The sequence below is a fragment of the Kwoniella newhampshirensis genome, chromosome 12, assembly GCF_039105145.1.
Source record: "Kwoniella newhampshirensis strain CBS 13917 chromosome 12, whole genome shotgun sequence".
Taxonomy (NCBI): Eukaryota; Fungi; Basidiomycota; class Tremellomycetes; order Tremellales; family Cryptococcaceae; genus Kwoniella; species Kwoniella newhampshirensis.
The window spans coordinates 95586-115202 of NC_089965.1; the positions used below are offsets into that span (position 1 = coordinate 95586).

The 19617-nt window shown below is 50.2% G+C and overlaps 7 protein-coding genes across 7 annotated transcripts; 3 read left to right on the top strand and 4 right to left on the bottom strand.

Annotated features, from left to right (window-relative positions):
• Window positions 1–4: 4 nt before the first annotated feature.
• On the bottom strand, window positions 5–1717 carry IAR55_005626 (uncharacterized protein; the record flags this gene model as incomplete). Its single annotated transcript, XM_066948717.1, has 4 exons — window positions 5–484; window positions 548–1244; window positions 1365–1560; window positions 1615–1717. 4 exons carry the CDS (start codon window positions 1715–1717, stop codon window positions 5–7), a joined length of 1476 nt encoding a protein of 491 aa, XP_066800490.1.
• Window positions 1718–5609: 3892 nt separating this feature from the next.
• On the bottom strand, window positions 5610–6026 carry IAR55_005627 (uncharacterized protein; the record flags this gene model as incomplete). The annotated part of the gene is made up of 3 exons (XM_066948718.1): window positions 5610–5662; window positions 5744–5788; window positions 5873–6026. 3 exons carry the CDS (start codon window positions 6024–6026, stop codon window positions 5610–5612), a joined length of 252 nt encoding a protein of 83 aa, XP_066800491.1.
• Window positions 6027–8467: 2441 nt separating this feature from the next.
• On the bottom strand, window positions 8468–8942 carry IAR55_005628 (uncharacterized protein; the record flags this gene model as incomplete). Its single annotated transcript, XM_066948719.1, has 3 exons — window positions 8468–8595; window positions 8676–8771; window positions 8831–8942. 3 exons carry the CDS (start codon window positions 8940–8942, stop codon window positions 8468–8470), a joined length of 336 nt encoding a protein of 111 aa, XP_066800492.1.
• Window positions 8943–10144: 1202 nt separating this feature from the next.
• IAR55_005629 (uncharacterized protein) lies at window positions 10145–11936 on the top strand (the record flags this gene model as incomplete). Its single annotated transcript, XM_066948720.1, has 7 exons — window positions 10145–10293; window positions 10345–10461; window positions 10519–10614; window positions 10685–10806; window positions 10861–11352; window positions 11406–11468; window positions 11524–11936. The coding sequence occupies 7 exons, from the start codon at window positions 10145–10147 to the stop codon at window positions 11934–11936; spliced, it is 1452 nt and encodes a 483-aa protein (XP_066800493.1).
• Window positions 11937–12500: 564 nt separating this feature from the next.
• Window positions 12501–12961, bottom strand: IAR55_005630 (uncharacterized protein; the record flags this gene model as incomplete). The annotated part of the gene is made up of 2 exons (XM_066948721.1): window positions 12501–12670; window positions 12727–12961. 2 exons carry the CDS (start codon window positions 12959–12961, stop codon window positions 12501–12503), a joined length of 405 nt encoding a protein of 134 aa, XP_066800494.1.
• An 866-nt stretch (window positions 12962–13827) lies between these two features.
• On the top strand, window positions 13828–17208 carry IAR55_005631 (uncharacterized protein; the record flags this gene model as incomplete). Its single annotated transcript, XM_066948722.1, has 7 exons — window positions 13828–14371; window positions 14452–15275; window positions 15329–15431; window positions 15497–15972; window positions 16034–16383; window positions 16438–16891; window positions 16963–17208. The coding sequence occupies 7 exons, from the start codon at window positions 13828–13830 to the stop codon at window positions 17206–17208; spliced, it is 2997 nt and encodes a 998-aa protein (XP_066800495.1).
• A 620-nt stretch (window positions 17209–17828) lies between these two features.
• IAR55_005632 (uncharacterized protein) lies at window positions 17829–19289 on the top strand (the record flags this gene model as incomplete). The annotated part of the gene is made up of 1 exon (XM_066948723.1): window positions 17829–19289. One exon carries the CDS (start codon window positions 17829–17831, stop codon window positions 19287–19289), a length of 1461 nt encoding a protein of 486 aa, XP_066800496.1.
• Between the last annotated feature and the right edge of the window lie 328 nt (window positions 19290–19617).

Genomic DNA, 19617 nt, shown 5'->3' on the forward strand with positions numbered 1-19617 from the left:
TTCCTCATCGTAACAGCCTATCAAGACTCATCATTCCTTTCCCATTCCCAGCATGTCCTCCTTCCAGTTCCACCTGCGTCTGCATCGGATCGCCCCCGGAACCCGTCACCACCGGCGACACAGGTGTCATCCTTATGTCCTCTACCTCCCGAGGCGGAGTCGGCGGCAACGATCGCATCCATTCGTTCACTTCCTCTTCCAACTGACGGAGATGACCATCTCCTAGCGGGGTCAACCGAGTGTCTGAAGGTTCTTCGTAGATCCCCTCGGAAGCATGTCGCAATCCGCGAGAGGTCGCACGACGCCATACGCCCCACCACACTGTCTCCCCTTCTTCTCCCAGTAAGCCGACGACGAGTAGTGATGGTATCGTTCTCGCTAGATGAAAACAGATTGATTCTTGCAGTGACGAGGTGAATGTGTATGAGCCCACTTGCAACAAGCGGAGATATGGCAACTTTTCGAGAGGTCTCAGTAGCGATATCTACAGTAGAAAGTAATCAGTCCATAACCAATTTGTGACGCAAGACATGGGTATGCAACTCACGAGAGCCTCATAGCTCTTCGCGTGAGCTTGTGTCGACTTCTTCAACGGTCTATCAACGAATAACTCTTTGATATCCTTGAAAGTCCCCACGAGATCATCCAAGAATCCCGTCTCCCACCCGTTAATAGGTCCACAAAGCATCAAGCTGACTTTTTCCGCTGTTTCGCCATATGGCGGTCGACGCAATGAAAGTTCTTTGACAGCTGCCAATACGTCGGATTTGCTCATCTGATCCATATCCGCGTCCAGGACCAAGAAGCTGAGATTGTGTGCGTGGCGAAGAAGATGGAAGGTCGAGACAAACGTTGATGATTGAGAGAATTGGCGGAAAAGATATGGAGGAGCGGCTCGTTGTCTCCACCCAAAGGACTTGAGGCGATGCGGCAGGGGAACGAAATGGTTTGATCCTGACGCAGTGGAAAGGGCCGACGGGGAGGAAGGGACCGTGGGCGGTATCGAATGTAGAGAAGGATGGGGGATCAGGGCGGCGAAGAGGAGAGCAAGTGTGGAATCGTCGGAAGCGTCTGCGAAGAAGGAGAGGTGATTGAGTGATGGGAGTGAGTTGAGCAGATTGGTGAGAAGAGCGGATTCAGCCCAGCATGTTCGAGGCTTATGTTCCGCTGCCAACGGGGAGAGTCGAGTACGGGTTGATGCATCTTCGTCGAGATCAAACATGGTCAGATCGATGATTATACTTCTGTGAACGGCGAGCAGGTCAGCTTGGCTCCGTCATTCCGCAAACGACTATGGCGATGTGCCTCCAGGTGTTTGCTGCAACAAGATATCTTCGTCTAAGATAGCTAGCCATCCAACTTACTTGACGTATTTTGCCCATCTGTCGTTATTTCTCACCAATGCTTCTGCATGTTCCACCGAAGGTATCCTCACGCAGTTGAACAGTAACCGTCTGACCTCCCTCCTTATCTTCCTGCACGTCCATCCGAATGCTACGAGCGATGCCAGGTCTTCCTGACGTTCCTGGTGCATGTCCACGGTCGAGAAGATTCCCCACGCTGTGAAGCTCACGTCAGTCAGAGTAAGCAGGATGCCAAGCGCGATGGACCCACTCAGTCTATCTTGTTGCGTCAATTCTAACGGGTCATATATCCTCATGGCGATAAGTCGGATGACCTCTCGAGGCAGATCCGCCAATGATAACCTGCCCACCATATTGCGATGCGGGATTCTGTTCAGGTTCTTGCTGTGCAGCAAGACGGATGTTATGATGGATGTGACGATGACGATGACGATGACGATGTCGACGAGGTCATTGTCGGAAGCATCAAGGGTACCCCAATTGTTATCATTGTCTGTCATGTCCCAGATGCAAGACGACTTGCTGCTGCCCCATTAAACGCCTTTTCGGATCCCGTAAACCACTTTACTGCTGAACAGGTGTAGTAACCGTTTTCCCCGATCGGATCAACTAATCACGTGGACACCGGCTATCAAATCAACATGTATGTGATTCAATGTGGCATTCTCATCTCAGTTGTGGCACTCGGAAAAGCCATGTAACTTATGGAATTGCTATAGCTATACTACCCCCCAGATCTCTCCTCATAAGGCTTGCACGAATGCACTCTTGGCTCACTTGCTCGTCCACAGACTGTCCTTGTCATGATAGAGAAGGCGCCTCGGTCTGCTGTTTCCCGTTGTTGTAGTAGCAGTCGCTCTTGAGGGTGAAGTACTCGCTCCCGCTGTGCCGGAATCTGGAGTCGAGGAGGCGTATGACCAATCGTGGAGGGATGCAGTGACTTTTAGAATGAACACAAGGAGCTAGAGAATGAATCGACTGGAAAACGATGTGACAACAAGAGAACGATGATAGCTTCCAACTCACCACCTGATGTGTGCAACTTTACAAGGGCTTGGGCGGCTGTCTCTTCCCGTGTGAGGGTCCTCACAGACGGAGCAGAGTCGAGCCAAGAATTAGAGGAGTTCGTATGGCTAGTCGTTACTCGAGTGGAAGGTGTAGAAGGCTGATACTTTGACATGGTGGAGTGGTCGGCTTTGACGGGTTGATGGGTGAATACTTACGTGGAAATGAGATTGCAGAGAACAAAATGAGTGTACAAGGAATGGCGAGATGGAATAGGAATATAGGTCATTCTGTCTCGTTATACCAGGTGGAGTCCGCTCGGCGACAACAGGTGTTCATCAAAGGATAGAGAGGGCTGAAACGTGTGGCAACAGTTATGAAAGGTTTGTCACGCGTATGGCCAGGATTTGCTCGTTTCCGCTTACAGAGATCGATTCGAAACTCTTCATCAAGTCGTTGTCGGAGTTCATCAGGCTGCGATAGATGGTGAGGGTACCAGCATATTGGGAGCGGACGATGCACATGGTCAGCAGCTGTGCAGACTGCTGACCTAACTATGTAGCTGCCACAAAAATCGCGCTGTGCTCCAACGTACCGACTCGATGAGCAGCATGCTGTCAGCCCGTGAATCCTTACACCTAGTTGCAAGCGTCGTTGTCAACTACACGTCATGCATACCTCATGTGTCCATTTCAACCAAACTTGTGAAGTGTGTGTTTATCCACCTATCTATATGTCCCGGCTTTGATCGTCATTAGATCGTTCTCCTCTCGAGGACTGAGCGAGCCCAGCACTTGGGGCACTGTTCGGCGTGCTACTCTCGCTCAGTTCCGTAGCCGTGAGTTCTGCAGCTGCAGTACTGTCAACTCGACTCGTAGACTGGCCGGGCCTCACTGCGTCTAACTCAGCCAAAATCCTTTTTTTTTCGTTTTTCAAGGCTGGTTCTCAACTTACGCTGGTAGGGGCTTTGGAAGTTGTACCATTTGTCAAGTTCACTCTCCACGATCTCCGAGACGTAGCCTGGACCTGCAGATCAGGGTCAGACAGGCCGATCGGCTTTCGGAATGAAGTCGGGCAGATCAGAAGAATATGGCCTACTGACGGCAACAGGGACAGACATGTCTGACTGAGACGACATATGGGATGTCCTTGCACTCCAAATATCGGGTGGGGAAACAGCCAAACGGAATGGGTCAGATATCGAAGACGAAATCTGATTTGTGCTTGTTGGATCAGCAGACTCTGCTGACTGATCGAAGGCTGCGTGTCTCGAGCGCTTTCTGCCTCCCCTTTCCCTGTCTTCATCTGAACGTCTTTTTGTTCGGACATCAGATTGCGTAGAACGGCCTGCGAAGCTGGGATATGCAGAGTGAACAGGGAAAATGCGGCGGCTCTTGCGATGTCTCGATGTGGGGCCTTGAGCAGAGGAAGAAGAGACGGTCGCAGGAGTGGTCGGGCCTAAAAGGAATGGGTCAATGATTCGGACAGTGGATACGTGAGCGGTTGGTACCACAGATTGATACATAAGTTATTCAAAATGATTGATCGGCAGAAGTGGTAAGGATAATCCAATTAGATTCAGTCTATTGCTATCAATCTTATCTCTCAGTCTCAATTCATAGACTTACCTGACGATCTGCTCCCTCAAGTAGAATTAGCGCTGGCACCCTCTGCCCCAAAGGCTCTTTCCGCAGCAGCCGTACTCAATCTGCTCCTATTGGCTTTTTCGAGTGCTCGAAGCTGGTCGTTGTACGTTGTGATACTGCTCCAAGACATACTAAGCTGGTCCGATGTGATGTCGCCTACGAGTGTACCGTTTTAGTATTGATCAGTGTTTGCAGGAAACAAGAGTAAAGTTATGAGTGTCAGAGTGGCGAATGGAATGCAGATTGTCAAAAATATCCTGCAGCATGTACTGTACGAAGATGGCAGGCTGACTTCCCTTCTAAGAACGGGGGGAAAAAGGTGTGCTTAGTTCTTTACCACCATGGTGAAAGGATTGTAACCGTCTGTTACACAGGAGTGCACTTCTGAAAGGTGGATTCTCGTCTCAAAGCGAAGAAGGGGACCGACGCAGATGGTCATCACAAGAGACCGTGTCACGGCTGCCTCCAAAGCCTCACTGAAACTACACAAGGATACAGCACTGCCTGTTGTCTGTGCAAGCAACACGGAACACATACTCTGCAGGGTAGACGTGGTGGAAAATCCTGCATTCCGTCTTCAGTAATCATGTACGCTCCCTCGCATCAACATTTCCCCTACCGCCGAAACTTCAATCTCCAATCGTCAATCATTCTGTCGTTCCATATCATACATTTGCTGCACCTCCCTCCTACCTCTGGATATCAGTAGTGGAACCGCTGTTACTCCCTTTGTCACCTGCAGCACTGGCAGCTTGGCTTGCTACCGACGTAACGAGGTCATTAGCCACTCTTTGATTGATGGTGTAACGGGTTCGCCTTCAGCAACACAAGTGCGTGAGCTCTACTTACTGTGACTTCTCGTCCTACCGCTGATAGGGCCAGTCTCAGCTGCTGACGAGGCCGAAGCTAACGAGCTGGACTCAGCTAGGCTGCTGCAATTAAGAGGCCAAGCAGCATATGGCAACTTGCCAACGAATGGCTTACTTACCGGTGGAATGACCAGTGGCATCTGAAGGAGCAGCGATACTGGACACTTCTTTCTGGTCTCGTATGCTTTCCAATCGCTTTTGATCGTTTTCTAGCAACACAGAGAAGGCACTCAGGTAGGCACTCAGCCCGCCATCGGGGTTCTGGCTGCTCTGGTCGTCTGACATGGTGAATGGAGGGACACCGTGAAATTGGCAAGCAGGTCAGAGATGTGGGAATAGTGCGATTTGACTAAGTGAGATATGTTGCAGGAAAGGGAACGGAGGAAGATTTCCAGAAAGGCGAGTCGTATGGTGGATATATGTACATGGGGACGCAAGGTGGCGGTTGAAGGGAGACGCACATTGATGTGAGATTATGAGAATACAAGGGACAAAGGACGGTCGTGACGGTCAGTGGAGGGACTATAATGTCACTGAATGGATCAAGTCACGATAAGCGGAGGATGTCAACCCTAAATTGCATGCATGAACACTGTGCGTATTCCCTCATTATCAGCAACCCCTGCCATTCTTGGTGGTCTCGCCAATTTGTGTCCCATGGGCCAAATACAAGTCAGATGCGTGGAGACACGCCACTCGGCTGCCTTTGGTGGGCTAGTAGCGTCTCATTTGGCGCTGAATTTGTCCGCGGCAGTGCTGGCATTTTGGCTCGAGGTCGCTATCAAAGGATCAGCCTTATGTACAGCTGACTTCATCGTTTCACAAGGCAGGCCATCCTGAAGCAGTATGCTCGACTCACCCTGACAAACAGTACCTGCGGGTGCGGTCGACGATCCTGATGCCGCTGTGATGATCGATTGGCGATTAGCTTTGGCAGGAACTAGCCCCTAACACCCAAGAAGTGAGATGGTCAATGGAAGTGACATACCAGTCGAGTGGATCGTTCCAGCCGTATTGGACGCCTGGGTAGATGCTTCCGCCTTCTGCTTTGTTCTTCTCCTCATTTCGGCTTCATTCTCCTCTCGTAGCCTGTTGAGTTCAGAGAGGTAGCTCTCGAGGTCGTCGTCTCGGTTGTTTGACATGATGTTTATTGGAAAGATGTGAAGTTGTCTAAACTGATCACAATGTCGGTAGGGCTGGACCCTTTGGAGAGGTGAGGTTGTTAAGCGAAACGGGACAAGGGCATCAGACCACAGGTAGATTGCTTCATGCAAAAGGGATGAAGAGGCTGAATGAGCAAGAAGACCCGAGTTTTGATGAGCTAAAGGCATCAAGGACGACCGAGCCCGTCTTCTCATATGCCAAAGGAGAGCGACAAAGGTACAGAAGGTCATTCACTAGGTGCGACATGTTAACTCGAAATCGAGTGCAAATGAGCGAATCCACACTTGCAAGGAGCTGATCGTGTCGCATGGAATCCGATAGACCCAAGGACGTGTAAGGAGTATACTGTGTCAAATAAATATCAGTTCGAAAGTCTGACAGGCTATTGAAGTAAAAGGGACTTGTCCTTCTACGAGTCGAGACAAGAACAGTCTTGAGAGTTAGCGAAAAGCGGCCCAGAAGGGGCACGGGCTCAAAGGAGAGCAGAGTCGCAACATCATAAACATACGAAGGGTGATACGTCTATTATATGTGATGGGTGGGGTAATAAGAACGACGCTACCCAAGACGAGGGGGTGGCGCCCCCCTAGGCGCCAGTGTCAGGTGGTTGTGCCCCAGTCATAGAAGCCGGTGGTATATACTGTACAGTGAGCGAGAGCCAGAAGTGAAGAATTGACAATGATGATGATACGATCGGCTGGGAAGGTGTTTGCTCGTACTTAAAACGAGCTGAAAACACTCTGCGCTGTCAATCTTAAGTTAGTGCGGCTGCACATCGGAATTGAGTCTGCTCTTTGTCTTTTGTTGTGGGTTATGGCCCTCTATAATGACACGCTATCAAAAGGTAGAGGGTGCCTGATATGTAATGTTCACTACAAGGGAATGCTGTCGCAGGGAATCTCATCAAGCATTGCATCTTGAATGATACGATAAGATAGACTATCGCTCTGATTCACCGCAGACGTACCCGAACTCTTTTTGCTTTGATCCTTTCCGTTGCTGACCTGCTTACCGTCCTATTCAATTCCTGTCTGTGCCACTCCGATTATCATCTGCCAACGACCGCATCTGAGCATGGTCCGCTTCTGTCGAATTTGAGAGTGGCAACAGGTATTCAGCATCTGGATTGAGGGTAGAAGGAGAGCCTGGAGGGCCAATACGCGTGCTGAGGGATGATCGGCGCTTCGAGGGTGGACTCATGGTAGAGGAGGATGACTGATGGGATGCTGGACCTATAGAATCTTCGAAAGAAACGCGGGAACGAGGCCAAAATGGTGATGTACTGACACTCCAAGTGTTAGGTCGATCAACTGCCAAAGGTGAAGGGTAAGACGTCGAGGGAAACGTCTGTCTGGGGCCTGGTGGAGCCATGACTTCCGCTGACTCATCCAAGACTGTATGCCTCGAGCATTCTGGACTGCCGAGTTCGTCGTCTTCATTTGAAATCCTTTTCAACCGGACGTCAGTTGGCCTAGATCGGGCTGTGCAGCCACAATTCGTAGAGTCAATGGGGAGATTGACGCGCCTTCTTCGACCTTTGAGTTTTGCGTCTTCAGCCGGGAAATAATCAGAGTCAGAGAAGAGCGAATGCCAGGAAGGGAAGGGAAGGGACGATCAATACAGTCGTCCAGTCGATGGAGAACGACGGGCATCACCAATGTGGACAAGAGGTGAGGTTCGTCAGGGTGACGCGAAGTAATTGTCACAGGAGACAGTCGGCCAATGAGTGGGCGCTATTCCTCTCGAAGTGATCTCATGAACTTACCTGAGAATCTGTTTCCTTCTGTAGAACTGGGCTCGGCACTCCCTTCCCCAGATGCTTTTTCCGCCGCGGCCATTCTCAGTCGTTCATCATTGGCTTCGGCAAGCGCTCGAAGTTGGTCGTTGTATGCTGCGATAATGCTCCGAGACATACCAAGCTGGTCCGACATGTGGTCCTTTACAAGTGTACTGTATGGAATGTAATTGCTTTTGATTGATGGGAAGGAAAAAATTGGGAGCAAGGATGTGTGATAGAGTGGCGAATGGATTCAGGGATACAAGCAGTATGTTGAAGAAGGCACAAAGAGGGGGCAACTGACGTCTCTTCTGACGGGGCGTGTGAAGGTGTGCGCCAAGCTTCTCATCATATGAGAAAGGAGTTATATCGTTCACTACACAGGAGTACACTTCCGACAGCTCGCTCCTCTTCGTTACTGAGAAAGGGGGAAAGGAAACAGAAGCACAGGAGAGGATGCCTACAGAGCTCGACTGGAACTGTACAAGGTCACACCACTGCTCGTGGAAGCAGCACGAAAGACATACTGGCCAAAAGTCTGCGATGAATATCTGCATTCGGTCTACGGCACTAGCTTGCTCGGCGTCAACAGCTCCGTCGCGTACAATCATCGATATCCAATTGTCATCCAGAATGTATCTTTCACGCACTTCCATCCTGCCTTTGCGCATCGGCGGAAGATCCGCTGGTGCTGTTCTGACCAGCGGCAGTGCTGGCACTTCCGGTGGTGGGCTGTTTGGTTTTAGTACCCTCTACCAAAGTGGTTGCGGCTGCACACCCGCCGAGACGTGGAATCAGCTTTAAATTTTCCACTCGAGCAGCCGACATTATTGCGAGCAGCTCAGCGCACCTACGGGTGCACTCCAAATCCAAAAGCGGTCTGTGGAGGCACTGCTACCGGCAGGCGCGGCAGCGGTGTTCGAAGAATCTGAGCGAGCAGAAGTTCCTGTGCAGCAATCAGTATGCTCATTCTACACTTTACGGGTCAGAAGCTCAAAGTCTCACCAGTAGTCGGCGGAGGCAGGTCGCTTTTCTTCCGATTGGTCTGCTCAATTTGCTCGTTCAGTTCTTTCAGATAGTCCCCAAAGTCGGTGTCCGCTGTGAGATCGTCTGACATAATGTGCAAGAAATGTGAAGGTAGGTGGGAGAGTGTCTCAAAGGGGTGCAGCGATGGATCAATGTGTAAGAGTTTTGTTGGATCGAAACAGAAACCGAGGGGGACTATAATATCGATTGGGTTCAGCCCATCTCTCAGTACGAGAGTGCAGTGAATATAAGTGCAGTCCTGACTACAGCTCTGCCTACGCAAGGATTTGAAGTACAAAGGTCGGCTACGGGTAGATAATCCGGGACCAAGGAAGTCTTTCAGGTCAGACTCTTTGACCAGGAGAGGACGGACCAGGGTTGTCGCCAAGGGATACATGAATGGAGGCATATGAGGTCATAGCATTTTGATAGTTCTTGTACTGCTGTGAGGAATTGTGAATGCTGAGCGAGGTTAACACCCTGTCCACAAGCATAGACTGAAATGACCACCAGTTCCGCACTCATATTGGATCTCCGCCTAAGATCTGATGATGGGTAGCCTGCTGCGTCATGCATTCAAGCAGGTGATTACCGTGGCCCGCCTCAGGACGAAAATCTTTCTTGTAAGGCCAGTCAGAGCCAATCAAAGCATGCTCGAGACCGTCAGGAAGTTCATGGTCGTTCATAAGAGCACAGTCATACAGGTTTATTGACCACCGAGAAGTTGAGAACTTCGAAAGGAGTTCTTTCACGGCCATGGTACCGTTGCAAAAGCGTACTTCCCCGTTCCCTTCAGCACAGCGTTTCTTGGATGAGGCTCGATCACATCTTTGTCGTACAGACTTGACAGCGGTTTGATGGTTTCGAATATGAACTGCTGACATGGAGGCAAATAGTTCGGAGCTCCTCGGTCAAATCGGACCGGCCAAGACGAAGTTCTCGACATGTGGTATTTATAGGTGCCTAGAGAAGGGCTGCGATTACACGTTCACGTACAATGACCGACATGGAATCCAAAGACACGAAGCCATTTGTACTGCGACCAGGGGATGATCTTGAGCCTAAAGCACGCTAAATGCTTGACTGACATGTGCTCAGCTGGACAATCGGGGTTCGAATCCGAACTCTCAATTATGGAAGGACTGAAGTAGCGGCTGAAAGTTGCCCCGGTCAATACTGGTCCTACCGGCTCATGATCCGGAGAAGCATGATGGCCCCGACATGTACAAGAACATCCCCGTGGGACACCACACTTGATGTTGGTATGCGCTCAGTCGATCCTCAGTCTAAAACATGTTGTCCACCGTCACTTTGTTCACCCTGTTGGGCGCTTTGTCTTCTACAGCGTCGGCTGCAGTCATCACTCGTGCAGCGAATCCAACTTTCGACCTGACGACCGGTGCACAGACCGCAATCAAGGATCCAGCTCCTGTTGCCCTGTCGTAGGTGGCAATTCTCTGTCATGGAGTTGCCAACGTACTGATCAAAGTCAGTCTTGAGTTCTTCGCCTTCCCGGGCTACGTCGGCCTGAGTGCGACCGAACAATGTCTAACGAATCTCGACAATGCCGCTGGCGCACCTACCAGAGTGAGAATAGGAGGGACTACACAGTGAGTCTAGGGTACGGAACGGATGCAAAGCTTAGGGTATACTGACGATACCGACAGAGACCGAGCGACCTTCTCTCCTTCTCTTACTTCAGCCGTCAACTACACAGTACCTTCTGCTGGTGCAGCACCAGCCACCCTCAACTACGGACCCTCGTGAGTCATCTCGAAGAGGAACGTTGGGCTGACTGCGAAGGTTCTTCGATCTTGCTGCTGGGTTAAAGAGACCCACAACGATTGGGCTGAATCGACGACTGGCCAATCTTAACAACTCGATCGTCGCGGCGCAACAGGCCGTAGCCAAGATGGACAATTTATACGCCTTCGAGCTAGGCAATGAGCCACACCGTGAGTGTGTCGTACACTTATGCGGGTTCAAGGTTGACGTTTAATCTCATCCAGTGTATGTCAGTTCTGATCCGATTGCCGGAGGGAAATCATGGACTCCAGCCCTCGATGCCCAAATCCAAGTATCCTGGCAGAAATCCGTATCAGCCGCGCTTGGAAAGACCAATATCATCCAAGGAGGAGTCTTCCTCCAACCTCCCAAATTCTCCATCCAGGAGCTGGGTCCAGTCGAGCAGAACGCCGGTACCTTGAACTACGTCAAATCATGGGCCGATCACTCGTACCCTCAATCTGCTTGTGGTGGATCGCGAACCAACTTGCAGACTTTGCAGAACCACTCCAACATAGTTTCATACGTGGCGACTTTCCAACCAGAGGTTAACGCTGCCAACTCCTATGGCCCGAAACCGCTCTTCTTTGGCGAGACCAATTCGGCCACTTGCGGGGGTGGCGGTATCTCTCCTACTTACGGGGCGGCGTTGTGGATTGTAGATTATGTCCTGCAGTCCGTTAAACTCGGCTATCAGAGACTCCATTTCCACCAAGGTAAGTTTTTCGTCCTGCCGAGAGTGAAATGTAACTAACTGTGTTTTGTTCAGGAACAATTGGTAACAGTCCTTACTCCTGGTGGGGTCAGAACAACGTGTTTGCTCCTTATTACGGTCAGTCCTACATAACCTCATGAACCACACAGCCATTGAAATATATGTTCTGCAGGTGCCTACTTCGCTGCCTCCGCCATCCAGGGCATGTCTTCCATCGCCCAAGTTGACGACGGAAAATCCACCCTTGGGGTATACTCGCTTTATGCCGGTTTTCGACTATCTCGCTCCGTTGTCTACAACTCTGCCTACTTCGCCAACAGCACGACTACCGGTCGACCTTCGCAGACCGTCGTCCTCACAGGAATTCCCTCTGGTTCGACCTCTGTCAGAACAAAAAGGCTGACAGCCCCATATTCGACTTCTCAGCAGGAACTTGGGCAAAATCCCACCTTTGGGGGTCAGAGCTTCGCCAACGGGACATGTCTCGCGCAGGGTGTGGAGAATTTCGAAAGCGTAAAAATGACCAATGGTCAAGCTACAGTCTCAGTGGGAGCTTCTGAGGCTCTTTTGGTGTACATTGATTAGCCAGGAAAATTGCAAGAAGATTAAACCGCCAGGAAAGAGTGACGAAAAGAAAGCTGAGGATAGGAATCTACATACAACAATGGATGTCACGGGCTGCATGCACACCTCCCTCGCGTCGTCTGCGTGAACGCGATGGATAATAGACAGTGCACATGAAGCTCAGGCATCCTTAATACCACGTACAGATTCAGATTCCAGATCAGTCGCCTTGGCGAGTATCAATTCATGGGCTGAGTCTGAAGGACAGCGGGAGGAGTCTTGTCGGGACTACCAATTCACCCGATATAGCTTTGCTGGTCTCCGTTTTGGTACCACGATCTTGTGAAGGGCCTCTCAGATTGAGTGCATGGTCTCGCCTAGAGATGCGGTTTCCAATTGTACCATTAACAGCATGGTATCCAAGTCACGCTGATTGTCCTTTACACCCCTCGTAAGGATCGCTAATGGCGGGCTAATCATATGCATGGCGCCGTCCACTCTGCTACCCGGAAAAAATCCCTCCCTCTATTCACACCATTCTCACACATCCTGTCAAGACCATGCTTCCCCTGTATCGGCGAGTATCTAGTCCTGACTACTATTGGTGTTGCTGTAGGGAGCACTCGAATCATTTGCAGACCTGGTGGTGCTGCTTTGACCTGCTGCAGTATTGGAGGTGCCCGCAGAAGCAGCTGAGATCATGTGGAAGAGGACATCAGCATGATCCTCATCGTAAGATCCGAAGAGAGGCCGATCTGATCAACGAACAGAAGGACTGGATACTGATTGGTTTGCAACGCCGTAGACTCACAGGTGGATGGGCCTGAGGCCGCGCTGCTGGCCTGGGGCGGCTCTCGAAGAGGATTGTTGGCGTATTGCATATTTTCCACCGCCTGAGTATGCGCCAGGATCCTTAAGTAGCGAGCTAGGGGAGAGTTCAGCTCTTCCTGCTGGCTAGCCATGCGTTCCGCACGTCGGAAAGCGTCGCTGTCAGACGCATCATTCGTGGAAGAAGTATTGGAACTTGTGTTCTGATTGTCAGACATGTCAAGTCGAGTTGAAAAATTGTGCAATTAGGGATTTGAGACTTCACACAGGGGTGAAGATGTTGGCAAGTGAGGAATAGTGTCGAATCTACTGGGTCGCCTCGAGGACCTTTATAGTTGAAACCTTTGGGTAGACAATCAAGCGACTCTCTACCACAAACGGCAGTGAGGTAATAGCTCTGTCTCCTTCTCAGCCAACAATGTCGTGATCTCATCGCTATTGAAAGGAATTGTTCTATTTCGAGAACATCAATCATTGTAGAGTCCTGTTATACAAAAGAAAGCCCCTTGACTATCGGTGTTGACATTATCAGACTGTTCCAAGATGGGGAGTACGGGGTTGCCGTTCTACATAAAGGAGACCGTGATCACACCATAAGTCTACATCCCATGTTTCTGCTTGATCAGATAAAATGAGTATTCTGAGACCTTTACATAGGGTAAGTCAACAGCAAAAAGCGTCATGAAGGTCCGAGGATTTGACATGACATCAGGGGATAAGTGTGCTTGTATGATCCCTATTTTTTGTCAATGGAAGGATCCCAACATGCCATGAGACGCTCCTAGTTGTCCCACGAATAGCTTTAACACCTTTCATCATGACAATCAATGGGGAGATGCAGGACCTCACCTCGACTGATGCATGATGTCCGACTCGCCACCGCGGTCCTGTTGCCACTCAAGATAAGCGTAAAATCAAGTCACGTGATATGTCTTGACGCGTCAACCCTCGAACATCAACTTGGGTTCTCCTAATGTTGAGTGGTCAAGAATCTTGAGATCTATCCAATCATCGTTTGCCCATCGACTTCATCATTTCTACTTGCGATTGATGAGGGCGTGAGCGCTCGTCTGAGAGGCGAAAAATGATCTCCAACTCTGCCTCTTCCCCGGCTTTTGCCACTTCGACATCACTCGCTCCCGATCAGCTCGTAGCGGATAGCGTCATCCCGCCCAATACACACCTCGTCGGGAAAGTCAAGATGCAATGGCCTAATCTTCTACATTCCGGTTCAACCATCCCTCAAATCACATTTTGTATCGACAGCAGATTCACATTGGATGCTCTTAAACCTACGTCGAACCCATACACATATGTTCCTAGTCAAGGTGGACCGGCTGTAGTCAAGAAATACAGGATCAAATTATGTCTCTTCCATTCCCTATGGACGACTGAGACGCAAGCTTCGCCGGTCGGAGAAGTGGCGAAGAAGGTGATGGAAAGGATGGAAGAGGACTCGAAGAAGGTGGAAATGAGCGAGAGAGAATTGTCGATAGCAGTAGGAGGGATGAAGGTCGTAGATGTCACTAGTACGGGTCAAGGTAGATACGACGTTGAGGTGATTCTTGAAGGGAACGGAGAGAGACTGCTGCAGTATGCCGGGAAGAAATCTATCAAGATCCTCGCCGGTGAGTTATGGCTTATGATAACCGTCTCCATCTGTTGAATGGACTACGGAATGCATAAGCTGATTGGAATGCACTGGCAGAGCCGCCAAAACCCAGTGTCGCGCCTTCTTGGTTCGACGACAGTCCGCCTGCTCCTTCCGTTCCTTCTCCAGTCGCATCGCCAACCAGCGAAGCACCCGCGAGACCTCTGATCACAGCATCATCCTCAACATCATCGAACCTACGTCCACTCCTATCTCATCCTGTCCCGCCTTTCTCGCGACCCGTGTCCAAACCTACCTCGACGAACTCTGAGTCTGTGAACAGATACAAACGACCTTCTACCATCGTATCTGATGAGGAGGAAACAGGTGTGACTGACACGAAAAGGGCGAAGATAGAGTTGGAGAAGAAAGAGGGGTCAGATGAAACTGGTGGCGCACTTCACCTGGAAAACACCAGAACAGTCACACAGCTCGGACCACCAATCGGCGATATCACCAAGCCCATAGATCATCCACCTTTCGTTGCTCCTCATGACTCGGAAGATCTTGTGGACCCACGTCCACCGCCTCGTCTACAAAATACTCCTCCGGCTGAGGAAAGTCCACCTCTTATCATTGAAGCCAGAGGTCGAACACCGAGCAAGTCCACCCGTAGCTTTTCCGAGGATCAGCTTCAGCAGAGTTCAGACCGTCAAGCCGAAGATCAAGCGCGAAAGCAGATTATGTTGGGACATTCTCAGAGTAGTCCTTCTCCCATGGTGGCTCAGAGTGAACTCGACGAGAAAGTGAGGAAGGCGGCAAGGAGGGATTTTGAGGCTCGAGTCCGGGCTCAGAGGCTGGAAACCGAGGCTGAGAGTAGCCGATCGGCTCAAGCTCGGATGCGAGGCGTCGAAGAGCTAAAGAGACCTTTTGTGATCGCTGTGAGTAGTGAACAGCCCGTACAAGTGCATACCGAATGACCGCATTTCTGCAGGGTACCAAGTATACTCCTTTGGGCAGTCTTATTAGCCGAACCGTCGTCAATGTCATTGGTGTTATAGTAGACAGTACACTTCCGAAAAGGATCGCGACTTCAGGTGCGTCGTCAGAATGATCAGATATTTGGTCACCCATACTGATACAAAGACGCTTGCTTTCGCAGGAGACATGACGATGTCAGTCGTGATCGCAGATCCGAGTCGTCATGCTGGTGATCCTGCCAAATCAGAAGAATACGTTATCTCAATTTTCCGCAAAACCGTGTCTGAGCTGCCGACTCACGCCAGCATTGGCCAAGTGATACTCTTCCGCGGCTTGAGAGTATCGATATATAATGACAAAACCAAAGGTAATGCATACTCGTCAAACAATGCTATTGCCGAGAACACTTGGGCCATTTTGCGGAGTGGGAAGGATCTCAAGCTGGCCAATTCGAGGGATATGCAACCTCCCTTACAACGCCAGGAGGTTGATCGAATGGTTGCCCTGTATGAGTGGTGGAAGGGAGAGGGCAATACTGTTGGGACATCTGATGGAGGAGGTGTTGGCAGACGGGTATCTCTCGGATTGAACGGCGAGAGAATGGACAGGAACTTCGGCGATGTCGGTCATGGTATATTTTTCGATGGAACGTTCAAAGTGGGTCTATATGCCTTCGTCGCTTGTCTCTGGTATCGTATTTCTGCTCACTTCCAGGCAGATCATGCACGCTCAATACAACTACCCCCGAACTCCGGCATATGAACTCTACGTTGCGGACGGAACCTGTAATCGCCATGCACTCCGCAATTATCATAACGTCAACGTTGGTATTCCTCGCAGTGCATTGTACACCATCGCAATACATGACAATCCGCCAGAGGACGAGAAGAGGTACTTCCAGCAAGGCAATTTTGTCAAGATTTGCAACCTTCGAGGGAAGCTGTACAGAGGAGAATTGGAGATTGCTTGGTCGGAGAAGCCAACGGAGGAGCAATTAGCGAAGGGGTGGAACAGGAGGAGATGTTACTTGCTCGAGAAGAGTGATCCGAAGGCAAAAGAGATCGAGCAGTGAGTTTGCTTTTGAGGTGATAACATTTTACTAATCTCGCAAAATAACATAAGGAGGATTGAAGCACTGAAGAGAGAGGAAGACACCAGCGATCCAAGAGGGGTCAACGAACCCATCCCTATACCAGCGGTCGTTCATCAAGCTCCTCAACCGATTACGCGTCCTGATCCTCCCCCTACACCACGTTTGGCCACACATGTCGGGACTATTCATACAAATCCCATCGATCATCCTCTTTCCACCATCAAGCAAATCCTCTTCAATCAGCTTAATTGCAACAAATACCGCCTACATGTCCGAGTGAAATCCCTCCACGCTCGTGGTTTACAGGAGAACGATACATTCATTCAAACGTATTGTTGCCATTGCAAGAGTTCATTCAAGGGGACTTGGTGTAAGAGCTGTAATGACACAGAGGGAGAAAAGGCAGAATGGAGATATCGATTTGTGGCGATACTCGAGGACGAAGGCGGGGAGCTGGCAGTGATAATCGCGGATGACGAGGCTGTAAGTCTCTTTGACAAATACTTTGAGCATATTATTCTGAAGAAGCTGATTCATGGGATACTGTGTTTCAGTCCACATTCTTACCACCTTTGCCGCCATTCGACACCTCATCCAATCCCAACGATGTGGAGAAGACAAAACGGCGTCGGAAGGAGATCTCCGGGCAAGTGGAGAACTTCTTGTTGGGAGCCAAGATGGATGGGGAGAGACCGAGACCTGTGATCGATATGACAGTGGAGGTATACGAGGTACCGAAGAAAGGTAGCGAGGAGGTAATCTCTGTCGCCAGATTATTTGGTATGACGCAAAAGTCGTGAGAGTGCAAGTGTGTTTGATGTCGTTACTCGTACATATCACCCCATGTATCCACCGCATGTCGACGATGCAAGTGTATGTCGTTTGATCCATGTACGCATCTGGCAAAAGTGACAGAGGGGAGATCTGACAGAGTCAAAATGAACGTTTGGAATTCCACACCGGGAATGATCCATAACCGATCAAGAGTCCGGTTATCTCGTTTTTGGCACCATCGACTTTGGAATGATGAAATCGCCGGTCTGTTGGGGATGTTGATGTTTATGCAATCTTGCGAGGTAGAGGGGGGGTGGGAGGGTGATATGGTATAGGAAGATTTATTGAGAGCATCACATCATTTGTTCATACATGGTAGATCATCTACAGGGGCACGGGAACTCTGACCCCTCGATAGGTGTTGGTTGGAATCGGTCCAAGATCTATTAACCGGCGGTAAGGCGATTCATTCATTCATTCATTCGATCATATCGACACTGTCTTTCGCTTTCACCGTTCTCCCAATCACACCTCTCAAGGCTGTCACTCGACCCATCCAATCCATTCCTGTCTCTCGACATATCCATTCAGTCTACAGTCGACCATCTGTCTCAACGAGAGCAATACAGCATCAAAGTAGCACACGATGCCCCCAACACCACCACCACCTTCCTCCTCTTCGACTACTCTCGCTCGACCCAAATCCTCATCAGCCCTTCCATATGCTCGCGATTCCACTTTCAACAGACGATCCTCCCAGACCCAGACCCAGACCCAGAATCAGACTCAGACACAGACACAGACACAGAACCTTCCACTCATGATTGCTCTTTCGGGATGGCCAGAACCCGTCTACGTATCGACGGGTAAGAGGAGTTCGAGAGGTGGGACCCCTCCTCCAGTCTATGATGGGGTCAGTGTGACGGTGCATCGGAGGGCGGCACGTGGAGGTGAAGGGAGTGATCTCGCTGGGAACAACAACAAGTATAGTCGATCTACCGTCGTTCTACCTCCTCATGGAATCCCTTCGACCTCATCTCGTCTAGAACAGAACGAGGAGATGTCATCCGATAATCATTCGAGAAGGCAATCCACTCCTAGTCTCACCATCACAAACCCATCAGCTGCATCACCCCCACCCACTCAATCCATCTTCTCGTCGGTATGTCCCCATCTCACCGATCCATCGCTTGGACCTTGTCCGTTCCCAACCCATCCTCACAACTTACGAGGAATGTTCCCACCCACCTCGCATTTGATGAAATATCCGCCGGACAATCGACCTCATCCCCACCTCCAGACTCAAGGTCACCAGTCGAAAGGTCTATCAGCTTCGACGGTATCGGTGACTATGACAGGACAAAAGGGCAAGGATCGCGAGCCATATTCGCCGAAACAGTTCAATGAACGGAGGAGTTCAGGCAAGGAAGAATTCTCACCAGAAGAAAAGGATAGGATAGATATGCCACCACCACCGCCTCCTCCGATCCCTTCCCAAAACGAAGCACGACCCTCGTCTCCCTCTTTCACCCAACACCAATTCATCAAACAGAATTATCCTTCTTCCTCTTCCGCTTCCTCGACAACCAGTGTCAAGACCAGGTCTTCTCTTCGTAAAGGAACGTTCAACGATCCTCGATATCTTGCCAGTTCGTCGATCCTCCATAAAGGAAGAGCATTACCTGTCGTACCAAGTTGGTCGTCCCCTCCTCCAACTCCCTCTCAGCCTATCAGTCGCGTATCCCCAACAGCAGACATCAATGTGGACGAGCCAGAGTCTTCAAGGGCAAGTGAAAGTGAGGCCAGGAGATCGTTCGAGTCGTCCGCGGTAGACGTGGAAGTTAAGACTGGGACAAAGAGGGATATACGATATGGTAAAGGCGGTAGGGTACTTCGGGCTACTCCGGAGATCTACCCTTTGCCAAGCTTGAACAGCAACGGGACTTTGTCAAAGGGCGAAGAGAGGATCACACAGGATAAGGGGACCGGGAACGACCGAGAGCGTGGTGAAGATGTGAGAAAGGCGCAGAACGCGAATGAAGATGAGGATGAGGATGAGGATAAGGATGAGGATGAGGATGAAAGGATGGAGTTGGACGTCGAGTGAACCCAATCACTTCCAGTCAGGCTGTCAAGGTGACTCAAGCAAGGAATCAAGGTTTGTGTTGTTGGATGACGAGTTGTGACGCCTGCGAAATGGTGACAGACGGATAAGGTTTGTTCACACGTATCTCTCGCCTGCCGTATTGCAATCGATTCTTGTCCTCCCCTCTCTTGTACTTTCTATTGCAGATTACGGTGATCTATACCATCCTTTTGTATTCATACTTCATACCAAATTCAACATGCCATGTTATCCTGCGCATCTATGACTCACTCCGGACCACCCTACAAGGCGTCTCGACGAGATACACATGCCCTTCGAAATAACACTT